General features: G+C 40.3%; 2 protein-coding genes across 2 annotated transcripts; both read left to right on the top strand.

Moving 5' to 3' along the window:
* Positions 1 to 1,479: 1,479 nt before the first annotated feature.
* On the top strand, positions 1,480 to 1,682 carry LOC108063692 (uncharacterized). The gene is given in 2 exon segments (XM_017150851.3): positions 1,480 to 1,588; positions 1,591 to 1,682. Coding segments are annotated over 2 exon segments (201 nt in total).
* Positions 1,683 to 4,481: 2,799 nt separating this feature from the next.
* On the top strand, positions 4,482 to 10,377 carry eyg (eyegone). Its single transcript, XM_017150856.3, has 5 exons — positions 4,482 to 4,636; positions 5,997 to 6,296; positions 7,333 to 7,473; positions 7,618 to 8,207; positions 8,932 to 10,377. Exons 1-5 carry the CDS (start codon positions 4,504 to 4,506, stop codon positions 9,745 to 9,747), a joined length of 1,980 nt encoding a protein of 659 aa, XP_017006345.2. The 5' UTR covers positions 4,482 to 4,503; the 3' UTR covers positions 9,748 to 10,377.
* Positions 10,378 to 19,373: the final 8,996 nt, after the last annotated feature.

The raw sequence follows: 19,373 nt of genomic DNA, 5'->3' as shown, positions 1-19,373 counted from the left end.
CTTTACCATTTACCATTCTGGCATATAATTTGATGAGAAGCTTAAGTGCTTACCTTTCCTAATCTTCAAGTTATTAAAACTTAATTTACCTCCGTGGCTCTGAATCGATGAAAGTATGTACCCTCTTGGCAGGTTCTTCAATTAAGCCCCCAGCTCCAGCTCCACTTCCATTTCCATTTCAATCTCCACTCCATCTCGAAGTCCAGCTGCAGTGCATCTGCTGCCGTGGGGCGATTACGCACGAAATCTGGCCACAGACTGGCGGACTGGGACCCCATAAGTACGGCTCTGTGCCACCCAAATGGTCAAGTGATCGCCGGACTATGGCGCGAACGGACGCGATCGGTAATCGAATTAGGTAAACAAACACTCCATGAGGCGGGCGTACGTTGATAATGTGTGCATAAGCAAATAGGAGACGGGACCCCTGGACGAGGAGACTCCGAGGAGCGGGTTGCGATTGCGGCGGCGATGACGGGCGAAAACTAAATGAAATTTCATTTAGGTGGTCGCCAACGGCTGCGGACCATCTGCTTGTGTGAATGCTTGATTGTTGAAGTGCCACTCGATGGGGCGAGGGCGCACGCTACTCGCAGGAATCACACTCGTAAAAAATGTAACCTAAATGATTCCGAAATCGGTCTTAAAGTATTATAAAATATCTTAATATTTAAGTAATTGTGGGCTAGATTATTCTTAAATTTTATATTTAAAAATTTATATATTTTAAAAGGGAATAAATTTAACTTTTTATTAATATTCCTTTAAAACTAACTTCCACATTGATCTTTTTTATATTAGAGAAAACTTGATTAAAGTTACGAATTTCTTTAAAAAAGTGATCAAAAGTGATTCAATAAAAAATTGTGCTTTTAGAAATATACAGCTTTATTTTTATAAATCTAATCTTCTAACTTGAAGTCTAACTTTCTTTAGTCAAAAATGCATAATATTATGTGCAGTCAATTGTCGTTATTTTCTCACCGTGCAGCGATCGGTATCCAGATATTATTTACTTAGTAAATTATTCCTGTTCGATTGTTTGCGTTTGCTCTGGATCTCTGGCATGAGGGGCACTCGAACGTCATCGTCAGCAACGTTCATTCATGATTTGCCTTTCACAAATCGGTGGAACATATATGTACGAGTGTCTGCCGCATTGTGCACTTTGCATTCGAACAGACAAATAAATACAAAGGCAGTTCTGATCAGCTTAGTGAGACATCTCATTATCGCCAGGTGAGTCCGTTCCATATCGTACCGTTTCACATCCAGATTTGTGGACCTCTTCCCATCCCATCCCGGAATTGGAATCGGTTCGGGTAATTGCTTTTTAACTCGGCTTTCAGCTCTCAGCTTTCAGCCTCCAATCCTGCAGCGCCGTGAGCCACTCAATTCCGTGGGCTTTGATGCAATTTGGCTTCTGTGCAGGCCACTCTGCCATTCGGACCCTGTTCTGTGTGGCTCGCCGATCACGCCATGTGTAGTTTAGTTGCAGTTTCGATTCACATCGGATTGCCTTGCCCAGGCAGCGCATCAATCATCCATCACGCACGAAAGGCCGAAAGACAACGACCTAGCCTCGCAGAATAAACCTGAATGGCAAACGCCCCATGCCACGCATGCGATTGTATGTGGTATCCAGTGCTGCCATCACTCAGCTTGAAAAACAGGACAGATAAGCCACAAAAAACAGGGAAAAAAAGGACAACAAATTTAGGAAAAGGACAAAAAAAAGGACAAAAGTAAATGTGCCTACATTTTTATGTTTTTTCCAATGGGTTATATATTTACTTAATATAAATGGATTTTAAATAAAATTTAATTATGTAATGATCTACTGCGCCCGACTCACAACCTTCTTTGTTTGATCATTTTACCATGGTAAATTTTTGTGCGTATACGTAATAATCTAAAATTATTATAATAATTAATGCATTTCAAGTAACTATATTCGTAATACAAAAAAATTAAATATCTGCGTCAAACCCGAAAAAGAGTCGTTCAAATCTGAATTTTTTTCTGACAAAAAAGCTGAGAGTAAAAATTAAGAAATTTTAAAAGTGCTTTACTCTTTTTTTTGCTACAGAAAAAATCGTACTATAAAGAAAATCTATCGACTGCTTTACGTCTCTTTGATAATTTGTAAAAAGAATTATTTTTTAAGTGCCGAACTGTAAGAATGATGGTTAAAAAGGCATTTTAGCAAATAAAAACAGGTTTATACACTTTCGACTAGCAAAAATAACACTCAAAACCTTTTTTTTTTAAAAAGGATAGATTTCCGGATAGGGGATGTTTGAAATTTTTTCCGGATAAAGCCGTTAAAAAAAGGACAGATCTGTCCGGAAAGAGGACAAAATGGCAGCACTGGTGGTATCCAAGGTTCTGGTTCCATCGGGATGAGGATGAATGCAATTTCGCTGCACTCAGGTGCCGATTAAAATTCTTGCCTATAATCCTATAAAATAGTTTGTTTCTTAAATTTTAGGGCCACTTCTTGTTAAGATAGTCTTTTGAATAGAATGTTTTCTGATAATAATTCAAAACTGTTTTTGGGGATTAATGTCTTGACATTTTCTTGTTGCGCCTATTTTTTTTCATTTTAGGCCTAGTACTCACTTCAATCAAAAAGGCAACGAAACGAAAATTTCTATACAAAAATGACAGGCGGAAAATTTCGTGTTCAAAATTTTGTATGGAGATTTTTATTTCGTAGGCTTTTCGATTGAAGTGAGTACTAGGCCTTAGTTTGTAATCCTATTTTAACTTCGGATTAAGTTGGTGATAATTTTAATTAGGTTTTAATAATTAATATTTTAATTTATAGTAATATTCTAATACTCTGTAATATTCTATTGAATGTTGGGAACAAAATATTCCATTGTTTTCTTAGATTTTAAAAATATTTTTGATGGTTGTTGCTCATGTCAATACGCAGTGTTCCTTTAAGAAAAAACACTTCGAAACTGTTCGAAATTGTTCAAGATTGTTCATTGTAGTCAAAGCTAGACAATTTTATGAACGAAAAACCAAATATTTTTATCAAGAGTGACAGAGTCACACTGATATACTCATGCTTCTTAAAACTAAAATATCCATTGCATATTTAAAAAGATCATTAGACATCAGAATATATGCAAAAACGTATTCTTAACATTATATTCTTATCGAACTTTGATTAAACATAAATTGTTCTCCAAAATTTAAAATTAGTTTTAGGATAAACCAAATTTTTTATAACTTTTTTATTTTATCTGATCTAAATTCACTTGGATTCTTAAAAACGGTGTTTGCTATCCCGTTAAAAGCAACTAAAATTGATTAAAATAAGAAACAAAAACAGTTTATAAAAGTTTGGAGTACTTTTGGTGTGTTTTTTGGCCTTTTTCAAAATAAATTAATTTTTAGTTTGGTTTGTTTCGTACTTAACACGTGAAGTTTCCTAATCGAAATCGTAGGTATCCCCCTCCACTATTGTTTTGCATAAATCCCATGTCTAAATGATTAGACAACATGAATTGGTATTTGAAAGTGCCTACTTATTAGGGCCATGGTCTCGACTTTAATGCAACCGAAAATTGAATCCATCAATCAGCAGAGAACATAAAGCATTAAAAGGTTTTAAATGATACAAATCCAATTCTGCCTCACTTTTCCAACAATTAAAATGGTCGATTAAGAGTTAAATGCCCCTAAAGGTTGAGTTCTAACGCCCGATGTCCAAAAGTTGATTTGTTGTAATGAAACAGCGAGGGTTCCCCAACTCTTCTTCTTCGTAGCCCTCTTCTTCTTGCTGCGTCCCCAACTCTCTTCCTCTCTCTCTCTCTACCCCATACTTACTCTTCTTTTTGGTACCTCTTCCTCTTGCCAGTGTTTATACTTAGCGCTTTGCCAACGAGTTTATAATTGTTTGATTTGTGTGCGCACAGAGTGTCAATATGGTTGTCCCGCTCTCTCATGGAAGAGCGAGAGAGAGCGAGTTTCCCTCAACGGGCGCCATTATGAAAGTGCGGTACTCGCAAACCGGTTGGCGTTTCGAAAATCACTCGAAAACCGAGTGAAACGGTTCGAGTGGAGTGGAGTGACCCGGGTGACCAGGTGAAATTCAAGCGCTCATTGTGCTGAGAGCAGCTTTCGCGTGAACAACGTTTCAACGGAGCGCAGCGTTCAAAAGAAATTTAAAGAAAAAAAAATATTTCAAAAAAGAAAGAAAACCTGGAACGTTTTCTAACTGTTTATGCCGGGATCGGCTTTCGTGTGCGTGTATATAAATATGTGTGTGTGAGTGAGCAGCACGCTATGAATCCAATTGACCGCATTGCGTTTTCATTTCCGTTTCCGGTTGCATTTTCTATAATCGATACTTCTGCCTTGGATGTGCGACAATTGTGACTGTGAACGTTTTCGTGCTCCACATTAGCTGGAAAAGTAATACCCGCTATAAAACAAAAAATAGAATAACAATAAATAAAGGGAAATTGATTAAGGCGATTCTTAGACATGTTGATTGAGCCGACTTTAAACCGTGACCTTGGCTCGCTTACTGTCGCAAATTCTGGCCTCTCGGCCGCGCACTGGAAAATGGAGCCCCATCCCCAACGCATCACATCGCTGGCCCCTCACGCCTCCAGTGGTAAGTGCCCCAAGTGCTCGGGTGGTAATTAGCCGACGGCAAAGCCAAGCTTGGCTTTTATGAAAAATATAAACCGTACTGTGATAAAAATAAGGAGAATAATACAAGTAATTAGGTCAAAGGTGTAGTGTGACATGACTTAAGGAATCCAATAAGTTCGAATTTTAATTTTAGTGGCTTTTAATTGAACTAATGTTATCCATTTTTACTTTTGGAGCAATGTATTAATAAATTAATTAATTGTATCACAATTCGAAATGTATTTGTTTTGATATTTTTAAATGCGTATTTCGAAAACATTAAAATCAGATAATTTTCAATTCGAAATAGATTATAAATGATATAAATGATTATATAAACTCTTAACATCTAAAAAAAAAATGCTAAGTCCAGTGTAATTTACATTTTTTTGGTCATTTAAATCTCTAAGGACCTCTACATATATTGTCTTTTTTAAAAACCCCAAATTCGATTTTAAATCATTTTATAATAATCCTTTAAATTGGTTTCTGTTCACTTAAATCAAAAATTTAGTTTACAAAATAAATGGATTTGCTTTAACTAAATAATATAAAAATATGTTGAGCCTTTCGATGTAGTTAATCCATAGTTAATGTTTCTGTTCATCTGGTTAGCATATTTAATTCTAACAAATAGAAACCGCTACGCATGTCATAATACCAAGTGCGTGGCCCATTTGCCAGTCCCATTTCCTTGCTTTTCACCTTTCTTAGCGATAGACAAAAATAAACAAAACTGGTTCTCATTTGATGAGCGGCACAATTGATTATGGGCCCATATATATATTCAGTTAGGGAGGACTGGAGGTGCGCGTACTTTTTAAAAAATATTTACTCGACAAACAACAAAAGTGAAACGCGCATTTAAAACGCTAATTGACAATTTGAGCGACGAGTTGCCCAAGCCGAATGATATATGTATGTTTTTTAAGCGAAGGCAAATATAATATTCTGTCGAATTAACGTAATACACGGTCGTTTTTTAGCCAGCTGAGTACATATTTTAATTTTCGCCTTTTGTGCTGGCAGCCCGTCGTTTCAATTAGCTTGATAAATCTGCCCGCGATGCCAGGAGATTCGATTGCGTGTCGCCACCATTTTGGCGATCGCATTGGATCGTCATTGGTATTTGTACTTATTTATTTATTTGCTAGGGGAATAGGAATAACGAATAACAAATACGAGTACGAGTACATCGTAAACCCATCAGTCATTTCGGTTCAGTTCAGTTCAGTCAACACAATTAACGGTTAATTTATCATAATTAACCATTGTGGCCGGGACAGCTAAAGCCACAATAATGACAATGGCCAATTATCATTCAATTCGTTCAATTGCAGTAGCGGCGGCATCCGTGGCAGCAGCAGCAGCGGCGGCGGCAGCGGCAGCAGCGGCAACGGGAACGGGATCTGGAGCGGTAACGGCGGGGTCCCCCACATCGCCCACATCTGTGCAAATACCGCCCGGCTTTGGCGGCGCCTCTGGAATGCCACCGGGAGCAGCCGGAGCCACGGGGAGCACCCTCAACACCCTGATGTCGCAGCATCGCCTCCTGGAATTCTCCCGGTTCGGCGGTCTTCGCGGCTACGATATCGCCCAGCACATGCTAACGCAGCAGGGCGCTGTCTCCAAGTTGCTAGGTGAGTTAAGAACCTTATAAACACTCAACAAAAAATAAGAAAACGGAAAGCAAGACCCTTCAGTTCCGCCATCAGATAAGTAATAGGCACTTTGTTTTCGATTTGTTTGCTAATTTTTATGATAAACATGTTATTATCCTGCGACTTGCCCCTCCCCTCAGCCAAGTCATATCCCTCGTGTGCGCAGCCGTGTAATTTAGCCACTTAAAATTGCATAAACTCCTGGCTGGCGGTGGCCAAAACGCGGCTGGCTCATTAATCAAAATGCGGCTTATTCCCCGGTGGTGGTGGTGGTTGGTGCGTGCTGTCCTGGCACTGAGAAAAAATAAATATGTTTTATAAAATATCTGCTATAGAATAGAAAGTAGAGGGAGCATTAAAATATTTAGATATAAAGAATACCCATGATAAGAACACACATTTTAAATTACAGTGGTTTTAAGAAACTAAATCTCCATAAAAAATTTATTTATCTCTTTTAATGGTACTTTTGAGTTATATTTAAAAAGTGAATATCTTAAATTGGAAGTCTCTTAAACCAGTTTATTGGCAAAAGTTGAAAGTTTTTTACAATAGATATTATTTTAAATTTTTTTTGTTATTGGGTATTATAGTTTATACAACATTTTAAAAAAATCAGTGAGGTTCTTATTAATAAAATGAAATATTCTTATGTTAATACAATTTTACTTCAGTAGGGTAAAATATATTATTTATTCCTTTCTCTGTAAAAACGGTTGGGCATTTAAATTTTTAATTTTTAAATTGTATAGTTACCATATTATTTTTAAAGATTTTCTTATCAAGTTTAGTCGCTTTTATCTTAGTGCATGTACCGAGGCAGGTAGTGTTTTCCCTCTCGTTTATTTTACAACACTTCATGTTGATGAGGCCGACAGATAAAGATATTAAAACCAAAGGGATAAGCCACGCTGCCAGCTAAAAAGCAGATGGATTGCCAAAATCCAAAATCTTGCTCGCATAGTCATAAATCGATTGTCTCATAATTTTCTCGGATGTGCTCTGATTTTTGCAGGCTCGCTGCGACCACCGGGCTTAATTGGTGGCTCAAAGCCCAAGGTGGCCACGCCGACGGTCGTCTCCAAGATCGAGCAGTACAAGCGGGAGAATCCGACGATCTTCGCCTGGGAGATACGCGAACGCCTGATCTCAGAGGGTGAGTGTGATCCGCCGATAATTGCAGCTAATCCGGGAAACGGGGAAATGGGGCCCAGATTGATCGCTGATTGATCGACGGCCGCATTTAGCTTTTGATCTCGATCTGGCAGTGGTTGGTAATTGCGTAATCCCTTGCTTGCAGGTGTCTGCACGAATGCCACCGCTCCGTCGGTGAGCAGCATCAATCGCATCCTGCGCAATCGAGCCGCCGAGCGGGTGGCCACCGAGTTTGCCCGGACCGCCGCCTACGGGCTCTACCCGCCGCCCCCTCATCCGTACGGCAGCTTCACCTGGCATCCGGCTGGAAGTGTTCCCGGTGGCCAGGGGGTTCCCCCGCCGCCGCCTCCATCCGCCCTGTGGTCCGTGGCGGCTCCCACGCTCGCCAATCTGCCGCCAAGTGCCGCCAGTGCGGTCCAGCCATCGCCCACTTGTGGTTCCCTGAGCTCCGCCCATCTGATGGCCAGCGGTGGTGCAGGTGGTGTGCCCACCAACAGGGCCATCTCACCCGGCTCTGGTAGTCATGATACCTTGGAATCGGCCGACGAGAACAGGCACATAGACTCCGATTACCTGGATGACGACGATGAGCCCAAGTTCCGGCGCAACAGGACCACCTTCAGTCCCGAGCAGCTGGAGGAGCTGGAGAAGGAGTTCGACAAGAGCCACTATCCCTGTGTGAGCACCAGGGAGAGGCTCTCCAGTCGCACCAGCTTGAGCGAAGCGCGAGTGCAGGTGAGTCAAGCTAATATATATTTTAGTAACCTGGAATAAATTTTATTTTCTGTGGAACTTAAATTAAATTCAAGAATTTTTTCTTTATGAATAAAAATATAGCCGAAATAACTTTGTTATGTATATTGTATCCGTTTTCCAAAAAGAAAGAAAAAAGGAAGGTTTTAAATTCATCATATTCTGCAAGCTATTTTAGAATACTAGAATGGGAAATTTAAATTTTTGCATATTGAATAAAGCATTTTGTAATAATTATTATTTGAATAAAATACAAAAACATATTTACTTTACATTATAATAAAGTGCATGGTTTAATTTAAAAATATTAGATTCAATGTTGAAAATATTAAATACGGTGTTGGTCAAATTTACCTTTAATTTTTTTAAAAAGAATTTAAGTTTAATTAATAATAATTGCTTTTATTACTTCCATATTTAAAATAATTAAAAGATACAAAAGACAAGAATAAAAAAAAACATTTTTTTTAAAAGGGAGACCCAAATTAACAGATTCAGCTAAGTTTTTTTTAGTGTAGGCATAAACTAGGCATGACCTACATATTGATATCATAGTTTATTAAAAACAAAATTTCTTTGGTGTTAACAATACCTTCTGTCGCCGTCAAAAAAATGTTTTTTTTTAACTTTAGAGGATATTGAATAGTTTTTCAATAAGTTTTGTTACCCGTTCATCACTTAACCCCTATTTTATTTTCCTCTGCAGGTTTGGTTCTCGAATCGCCGGGCTAAATGGCGTCGCCACCAGCGCATGAATCTCCTGAAGCGTCAGCGCTCCAGTCCCGCCAATCCGATGCACTCGCAGCAATCGAACGATGCGCCGGCCGGTTCGCCCACGCCCAGCAATCACAGCAGTGCCTCCACCTCCGCTCCAGTGGCTCCCGTTCCGCCCACTCCCCAGCAGCAGTCGCAGTTGCCCCTGTGCGGTGACCACTCGCCGCAGGCTCCGCCGCCCTCGGTGATGCTGCATCCCCTGCATGGACCTCCTGGCGGGCATCATCACCACCATCCTTTGCACCTGCCCACGCATCCGGCGGCCCTGCAGCTCCTCAGTCACTACCACCAACAGCAGCAGCAACAGCAGCAGCAGCAACATCAACAGCAGCAACAACAGCAGCAACTCTCACCCACAGGCTGCAATCCGGCTGCAAGTCATCTTTCCATGGGCGGCGAGAGGAGTGCCTTCAGGAGTCTGGTGAGCTCTCCCTCGGCGGCTGCCTTCCTGGGATTGGCCAGGCAATATGCAGTGGCTGCTTCATTGACAGTCGCCGAGGAGCAACGCTCCCGATTGCACTACTCCTCGCCACTGGCCGTCGATGGAGGAGCAGCAGGACCCATGGGCGGCGGCGGCGGCTCAACCATGACGGTGGACAACTCGTCGTCGGACTCGGATGAGGAGATCAACGTGCACGACGATTCGGATGGTGAAATCGAGTCGCCGGCGGCGACGGCGGCAAAGGTGGCCCGCCTGTCATCCTCCGATGCGCCGGCCACGTTGCAATTCCTAAAGCATGACCGCTAGATAGGCGGCGGCAAAGTCTAATTGAAAACTTGAGTTGTGCGCGCCTCTGTGATTGACAGCAGCAGCAACAACAGCAACTACTGATGCAATTGCAATTGCAGCTTGTTGGACTGAAACACGAGAAGCGACTACATTTGTGGGCAAACAAATCGAAAACCAAAGTTAAAATGCTGCTCACCTACTTGCCTGCGGTTCGGGGTCGCTGGAAGAAAAACAAAAAAAAAAGCAAACAGAAAATAGAAAAAAAGAAGAAAAAAACTAGAAACAGCAACAATATAATGGGCGGCTTAAGATTAGCTGAAATTGTAACTAATACTACGTACGAGCACGCTTGTCCCATTTTAATGCACACACTACAATCTACAATAGATCGTACGAGAACTCGTATACCCTCCAGTTATGCATAATTACTATACTTGTTCATTCGCCGGCTGCCGACTTACCTCATCACCATTTAAGGCTATAGCATATGCAATATAACTCTATGTAATTGTAACTCTAAAGTACTCCTAAGACATCTTATTTATGAATGCGTATTGTGTAAGAATTCATTTGGTTGCGTTTGAACTGATATTTAAGTGTTTGTTTGGCTCAAAAAGGCAACCCGTACTCCACTGAGTGAGAAAGCAAATAAAAAGTGCAAGAATATACGAAAAATCCTTAGTTTTATTTGGGGAAATTAACCAGGAAATCGGTTTGCTTTGGTTTGACAACAAACTCAATTTATTCGTTCGATTTGACGCATAATTATCCATCCAAACACAATGGGGAACACGGAGACAACACACAAAACACGGCCGGCGAGCATAAATAAGCATTTAACACTCGAAAGCTTCTTAAAACGTTATTAAATATTAATACAATCAATATTCATTGTGTGACCGAGCGAAGACAGTGGAGATGCCGAACGAAATCGAAATCAAAAACCAAAATACGCGCATAGAAATCGCTTAAATTTCGAACGTAATGGCCAATATGTCCAAATCTGGTAGATAACATCGACATTTTAATTATAACCAAATGAAGCCGCGTTCGCACAAACACACAGACAAACTATATGGGATGGGAATGGATATATAGGATGGCATACTATAGTATGGGAGGGGTACTCCGCTGACCGATTAAAAATGCCGAGCCAACTAAGCACATAAATCAATGTAAATTATGGTGTTAACAAAAGGCGAGCTTGCAGGCTTGGATTGGATCGGATCGTTGACTTTTTTAGGTTGGAAACCGGGTGGATGTGGATGTGGATGCCTGGCCCGGCCTGGCCGAGATTTAAATGAGCTGGCCTCTTCTTAGGGGCCTTCGCATCTGATAAGCGAGCGTGGAGCGGAGCGGAGCTCTTTCGTGTCGATACTTACAGCTCAGATCGGGATTGGGATTGAAATCGCGGGGGGAATTTGGGATCGGAACGGCATAAGCATCGGCATCGGGTGTCCACAAATTCAATTTGCTTGGGTTTTTATGAGCAAATGGCCGCCCCATCCAACCGACTTATTCTAATTTAGTGCGGAGCTGCTCGTGAGCATTCCTTTAATAAATTTAAATCACCTTCTATTGAAAATATTTTCACCTCGCGCCCATAAATTATACATTATACGATATTTATACAGTCTGCGCCACGGCTGTGGGTCAGCAAAAACAAAACCGAATGTATGTTTGTATATATTTTGGGCGTTTGTTTGCCTGCGGTTCACGCTTGTTCAGTGGTTTCGTTTAGTGTACTAAATTCTGATTTCGGGGCCTGGGGATTCCATCAGCATTCCGTTCGGAGGAGCATTGTGCCTTGATGGTTTGATGGACCTGGGCAAAAGTGGCGCTCTCATGAGCGCCATATAATCGCAGTCAAACATTTTTACGATCCACCATCTCAAGCTCGTATATCCACCATCCTCGGCGAGCTGATCAGTTGGCCACTTGATGAGGCCCGCGTCCTGCAGATTGTCCAGGCAACTTTGTTGCCAAATTTTTGTGGCCCGCTGTTGGCTCTGAGCAGTTTTTATTGTTCGGGCTGGCGGAAATCGATGAACTTTACCAAGGATCCATGGCCAGCTTCGTGGCACACAGGGAAAAAAGATCACTAATCGTTATCACTAAGAAGGAGGGAACAAGAAATATGTTTTCATTGGCATATTAGATTTAAATTATATCTCCAGTTTTTAGTAGTAGTTTTCAGGAATGGAATATATAGCTTATTACAAATACGAAAAAACTGGTGCCCATAATCAAAAAAAGGTTTTGTAAACTATTATAATATTTGAAATATTTTCTATAAAAAATCTGGAACGGGCTTTAGAACAAAATATTTGGAAGCTGACTTACAAAATTAAAAAATCCTCAGTTCTAGTTTCTCATTAAGTTGACTTGTTATTAAGATGCTTAGTAAATTTTACGGTTTATTATTTTACTTTGAAAGTTAAGTTTCTTACTAGGAGAAAATAAATATGTGTATCCCATCCTAAATGCTAATTAAGTACTTATTATTTTTTCATTTAGAGACTGTCCATATATTACGTAATAACATTTTCGGTGATGTAATCATGTAATCATTTCTTCATACAAGAAAAATAATTTCTTCAAGGGAGTAATTATTTGGTTGACCCCCTCCCCACCCATAGGTGATTAGGTAATATATGGATAGCCCCTTACATATCCTACCATTTTTCAATTCCGAATTTTCTCAGTGCAGTTGGATCTTTGGGGCTCCCCAGGCAAGGAGCCGGTGATAAATCTGTTGGCGAGCCGGCGCAACATCGCCATTGCATACTTCTAAATGGACCATAAACGTGCGAAGTCGCAACACCAGCAATAACTAAAGTTAGTTACGTCTACTAATATGACAACAATGTTGTCCGTGGCCCGGCCCTTCCCCTTCGCAGAGCCACCGATGCAAATGCGAGCTAACCAGTGCCAGACGCGGGCGAATATAATTCCCATTCCCAGATTGTGAACGGGAATGGGTGTCGTTATTCCGCCATTACGTTTACGGCTTACAAAAACAAATACTTCAAATGCTAGAGTCTCTCCCTGGGCTCCAAGAAGTCCACTCCCCTCCCCGGTAATCAAACACGCAAAAGCAATTAAGTCGCACGGGCCCATGGGTTAAAGGATCTGCAATTACATATTGCATGGTTTTCATATAGGCACAAACTTTTACTAAGTAAAAAAAAGAGCTCTTAAAAAATGTGGTAAAAGTTTGTAGTTTTGATAGAGGAAATTGGAAAACTTTTTGAGAGATATAAAGTGAACTGTTTAATACATTTTAGTTATAAAACATTTAAAGTGGGATCTTGTATTGATATTAGACTTAAAATTTAAAATAATGTGCTAATTATATTATATTTTAAGGTATAAACAAAACAAAATATATAAAAATGTAATCTTGGTCATATTTAATGGTTAAGAAAATAAGAATTTTAAATATCTTTAAAAATTCAATGCTACAGTTTAAATGAGCATCTTCTTTATCTAAAGTTATTTTTTAAATACTTGTACCTATATATATACCTATGATGCCGATAAATATATAACTTGTTTAGTATAATCAAAGTGGTTTTCTTCTATAAACTCCTGTCTCAACAAATTGAGATACGTTTCTTTTTATATACACTTTATATATATCCGAAGGTATGCCTGTGAAACATGTTGGGGTATTGAAATGCGTGAGAGTGTCGCCATCCAGTCGACTGATTTATGCTCAAACTTAAATGGCCACAATGGCGATTCAGATGACCCGACCCAGGTATTCCACTCCGCGGCTCCCCGATTCCGAGGGTTCGACGTCAGGGCCTCTGTTAATGAGCCGAGCGATTAAAAAATGTGCATTTGTGTTTGTCCGCTCCTTAAATGAGCTCGAGCTTTTAACGCGCTGCCCTAGGAGGATGGATCGCGGGGTTTTTTTTTGGGGGGAGGGGGGAAGTGATTTTGTCTCGTTGTCATCTCATTTGGAATTGGGCGATAAGACAAATTTGTTTTCTTTGTTTATAACTTTATGCAGATACAGGTTTCGGTTTCGGATGCGCTGCTCCAACGGGCATCTTCGACTTTTTCCCGATCCCCAGCCTGAATACCCAGCAGAGCATTCGAACTTCGGTAGATTCAGCTCGTGGCGTTTTGGTATATATTCAATCTTTGTCGCCTCGCAAGTCCGGAGCGACAACAACAAAAGTGGAATTCTGAACATTGATTTGAATTTTGAATTCAAATGTCTCCGTTGTCGCTGTGTTTCTCGGGGTTTTATTTTATTTGACCGCGGCGGCAGCTGCCGCTGACATCTTCATTAACGAGGAGTGTGATCAAAAGAGTAATGAGGTGTTGATAGTGCCCAAAAGCGAAGGGGCTTTATGCATTCCCCTGTGGATTAATTAGGAACAATGCCACTAGCTCAGGTCGCCAGAAGTTGTTCTAGTATGCCCCCACTGGTAATTGTGGGCCTCTTGTGTCCCCGATTGATCTTTGAGGTCTTTTGAGGCCTTTTAAATCTCTCAGATCTCTCAGATCTTTCTGATTCCGCTTGTGATCCCAAGTCTGGCTCTGATTCCGATTCTTGTTCGTGCTCGAACCCGTATTCAACGCAGCTGGGGCCTTTGTTATGCCTGAGCAATTTGCATATGATAAATCTGCTTCCATATTTTGTTAAATTGCTGTGCGGGTTTTCTCTTATTGGCCTGGCCAAAACCATTGGCGCGTGGTAAATTGGTTGTATTGTAAGGCATCTAATTAGTGGCCGGCTACCGAATTATGACCAATTATAACTATTGATTGATTGTGGGCTATAATCAGGGGGCTCCTCAACTCCCGTTGCTGCGGATTTCGGTTCCAAAAACAGTTGCGCGTTTCGCATTGTTGTGAAAGTTTATCGGTCAAGCCAGAAAGTTAGGAAACAAAAAATGTCAAAAGGTTAAGAGCTCCACACCCAGAAAAGCTGCTATAATGGCGTTTTGAAATCTACAATTAAAATTACAACTTGAGCAATAATGTAAAAATATGAAAATATTCAACAACTGACGTTCTTTATTTATTAATTTAAATTTTTCTATTTTTTTTAAGTTTTTATGCGATTTAAAAGGCGTTATATATATAGTGACAAAATCACTTTTAAGCATACAACTTTTTTTTAGCTCCATTTTTAACAGTAGATATAAAAAAAAAACATACAATTTTCATTCTTAATATAAATTTATCTGTTAGAACGAAAAACAAATGATCTGAAATATTTACCTGAACTTTTCGAGCTAAGGAAATGGGGTACTCTATGGATCTTAAGAATTTAGTTGCAAAGAACAAATGTAACCTTTTTTAACCACTTTTTTTATTGTAGTTAAAGTTTTTATACATTGATTGTTTATGCATTGCTAAAAAAAAAATTTTATCAGTTGTGTTTCTGAGTAAAGTACTAAATATTTTATTTCAGTTTGTTTTGAGTGCAGGGCGCGGTGTTTACCATAAAAAAGCACACTTCTAGGCTAACTGCCCAGCCAAACAATGTCTAATTAAAGGCGGTAATCGCCTCGGGTCGGACCACTTAGTCCGCGCATAAATCTCGTCTCTCTAATGGGAATGACCCCCGGCCCCAGAAAAAAAGGGGGCTGCCACAATTAACCGAGACTTATGACGCTGCACCTGATTAAGATGCAGCAGCGGTCCAGTCCTGGCCATCAAACGAGCTCTAAACTACGCCTATTGTTCGGAAAAGAGATGTTTCGATGCCGATGCCGCTGCCGACTACTACAAAAATGTTAAACGGCTTCTTGGCCAAGATTTATTGCCTGTCCCAAAATCACAGAAGACCCGTTGCTGCCGACCGAGAAATCGATCGAACAGGCCGAAAAGCGATCCAATCCCGGCCCTGTTTTGATGCGGATCGGTGGATCGCATTCCGGCGAATCACGCATAAACGAAGTCACCGTATGTCGTATGTCGCACGCATTAACCCCGACTTTAACGTATTAATGCGCCTACATCGCCCACTAATTGAGCCAGCGACACCGACCCGTCTGATAAGTTGGCTCCGATCTGGGAATATCCACTTAAACGCCGGCTTGGTGATGGCTATTGGTATTGGGGATGCGACCGCTCCACTAGATGCCCCATAATGCAAACAATATGTCTCTATAGGATTTCAGTGGCTTCATTGATTCTTATCACCCTATAAAATACATTTCGTTTGATTATTTGTATTTCTCTCGCTTTTTATAAGCCTTCTTCAGTTGTGCACGGGAAAAATTTACTACTGTTACTTCTTTTAAAAGAAAAATGTTTATTTTTATTGTCCGATAAAATCTAATTTTATAAAGTTGCTTAACTTTTTAACAGTTACATTTATCTAGAATTATTTTTAAAACTTATTGTATTGCTGTAATATTTTCTTTTTTTTCTCTAATAAAATTTTGATCTTTTTATTGTATTATTTTAACATTTTGTGTTTTTAAAAGTAAGTAAGCACCCAAAATTAAATTCTATTAAAAGAAAACGATGTTTATGTCTTGTATTGTATTGCTGTAATATTTTCTTTTTCTTCTCTAATAAAATTTTGATATTTTTATTGTATTATTTTAACATTTTGTGTTTTTAAAAGTAAATAAGCACCCAAAATTTAATTCTATTAAATGCCTCTATTATATTTGGCAGTTAATTTAAAAGTAAAAAATGTACTAATATTTTTCAGTGCACCTGCCTGGTTGTTGTCGTTGTGGTTGTCGTTGTCATGCCGCTTGTGTTGTTGTCACCATTGTGGCTCATCGCTGGCTTTTGTGCGCCAACATTTTATTTTCATTCAACATAGATGGCTGCTTTTTATTTGAAGTCGATTTCGGATCGGATCGACTGGGATCGGATCGGATCGGTTCGGCTGGGATCGGATGGTCGGTCTCCATGCCCATAGAGCGATTCAGAGTGTAATTTATGTCTTTATTTAGTAAAGATTTCGTTTCCTAATTTATTGTGATATCTCTTTGGGCAACGGCAGCAGAAGCCCCAGTTCCAGCCCATCCTCGGTCGAGTGTTGTTTTTGTTTTGTCCGCTTGTCGACACCTTGGCCAACTCTTCTTCAGATCTCCAGCCCTTTAGCCCTTCCTCTTGCTCTCATTTGGGCCCGGCTTAGAGATTGTGGCCATGCGATGATGTTGTTTGTGCTCACCTCTTTTGACCGCTCGTTCGTTCCCGTGATTCCCTTGACAGTTGGACTCGCCGTTGACCATCTCACCTGTGGCTACTCCTGCTTCTGCTTCTTCGTAACCCCTACTCTTCGGTCTCGAGATCCCGGTCCCCAGTTCCCATTAGGAGCGTGAAGTGATCCCAATTTATCTGCTGATAATGCTCACCGAACAAAGTGAATTAAATTGAATTTGAAAATAGCCGCAAATGAGACGAACAAGCGAACGGAAAGGCCGAAACAGTTTTGAAGTTCTCAACTCTATTAGTTAACCCTAATGTGCCCATATAATACCGCTTGTTAAAGCGATCAGAGATCTGTTTTTATTTTTTGATTTTTAATCAAAATATCTTAATTGGTAAAAATACCTTTTTGGTTCAGAAGTTTATTCTGTATTTATTTTAGTTTTAAAAAATGCAGGATAATATATTGAAACAGACAAAATTGCTTAAATGTTTAAGCTTATATTTTATTTTACGTTTTTTTTTGAAAAGTTTATCTTTTAAACTTAATCGTGACATTGGTTAGAATTTCCTTAAGCGATGGTTTCTAAAGGGTTAGTGCAACTTAAGATCGCCGAATGAAATTGGCAGTGGGTTTCCCTTCGGAAACGGTGTGAAGTCCTTTATTTATGTCCTCGTAATTTATAGATTTTTTATTGCCCGCTGCTCCGGCAGCCAGTGACGTCAGCGCTGAGTTAACCCGAATGGGATTGGCCGCAGGGCAATCGAAGACATCTTCATTAGGAAATGCTGCGCGTCCGGATTGAAATTCGCACTGGCCGAGAGTCGGCGACAAGTGCTTTTCCTTGTACCGAATGTCTGCTGGGCTAATTGGATTACTCTGGCCAATGGCCACGTTGGCCGAGACCGCGAGTCTGTCAATTAAACCCGCGAACGAAATGCTTACATAAATTCCGAAATTGCTTGCGGTGCTCATCGATTTAAATGGAAGCGACGGCGGCGGAGGCTGCGGCTTCGGCAATTTATATGCAAATTTATTTCAGCTGCGTGCCCACTGTCCGCCGATCCGAGATTCAGTCGCTTTAGAGGCGACCAGGCCAGGTGATAACGATAGCGCCCCGTAACTATATGACGGCGATTATGATTGCACCTAAGCGATGGCAAACTTGGCAGCTAGGCGGGGGAGGCGGAGATCACCGAAGACTGAAGCTAAAAACTCGGGGGACTGAAGACTGCGGAGCGGAGAATTGCTGCCCCGAGACCGGAGCAATTTGCATACAAATGTTGAATGCTCGTGGTCGCCTGCGCTTCGTGATTCCGGCGAGATTTCGCTGGATTGGCGATCAACGATGCAGTGAAGAAAATAAGAAACCTATCGTAACATTTATAGAATTTTCTGTAAAATTCAAAGATTAAAAAAAAAAAAATTAAATAAATATTACACATTATCATAGTAAGTAATTGTTTTTACAGAATTTATATTGGTCCTTTAATTTTTTACAGTCTTACCATTTTTTCCAGTCTACATGTCCTTATCACAATCTATTTAATATGATCTGTCTGTTTCCATATATTAAGTCAAGTCTGCAATATGATAATCTACAATTTTTATTTAATAATTTTTATTAAATTTTAAATATATTTGGCCAATTTCAATTTTTATTTAATATTTAAGAGGTATAAAGTAACCCTTTAATCTTTAAAATTTAAATTAAATTTAGCCCTGTTTTTTCTCACTGTTTCTTTGCAATTAGATGGCTAATTTATGCGATCAGCTCTTGGAGAGTCACACATGTAGAACGAAGTTAACGGTGAGGAGTGCGATCTTCCGGCGACAGCTGCAACTCTCTCTTGGATCTGGGATCTTGAATCAGTGATCTCGACTGCGCTGTTGGTTCTTGGCTAAGTTAAACTTTACGATTCGAATCCAGATCCAATTCCAATGGCCATCCGACCCATCCCGATGATTTATCGCGGTGACGGTGCGTTTTATGTTTTATTTTTCACGGTGACAATGCGCGACACGGATAACGTGACATTTGCATGGGTCGCCACTTGCGACATTAAAGGGCATTCTGCTGTCAGCCGCGACTGTCGACTTTTTCTGACACCTGTGAGCGGGATGATACTCGGTACTTCCTATAGAGCACCTCCCCTTTCCCTGCCCCAGTCGATCCCGTACTTAACATCTCTATTAGCGGCTCTATCAAAGGCGAAGGCGCCAATACTGATTATGTACAGGTAATTGCAAAATGCCACCGACAACCCCGCCTGCTAATTGCCGGCAATTAATTTACTCGCCGCTATTTTACACATTTGGGTTATGTGCTAATTTCTACACAATGTGCATGACGGATGGCGATAAACATGATGCAATGACATAATAAAGCCGACAACGACAACGGCAACAATGCAGATGCATCAAGGAGAGCGGTGCGACTGTGGAATATGCAAATACCGTGCGGCAGGCGATAAAGATCATGGTAACCAAATGGAAACAGCAGTAG

This window comes from Drosophila takahashii, chromosome 3L, assembly GCF_030179915.1.
Source record: "Drosophila takahashii strain IR98-3 E-12201 chromosome 3L, DtakHiC1v2, whole genome shotgun sequence".
Classification (NCBI taxonomy): Eukaryota; Metazoa; Arthropoda; class Insecta; order Diptera; family Drosophilidae; genus Drosophila; species Drosophila takahashii.
This window is presented reverse-complemented; position numbering and strand designations above follow the sequence as displayed.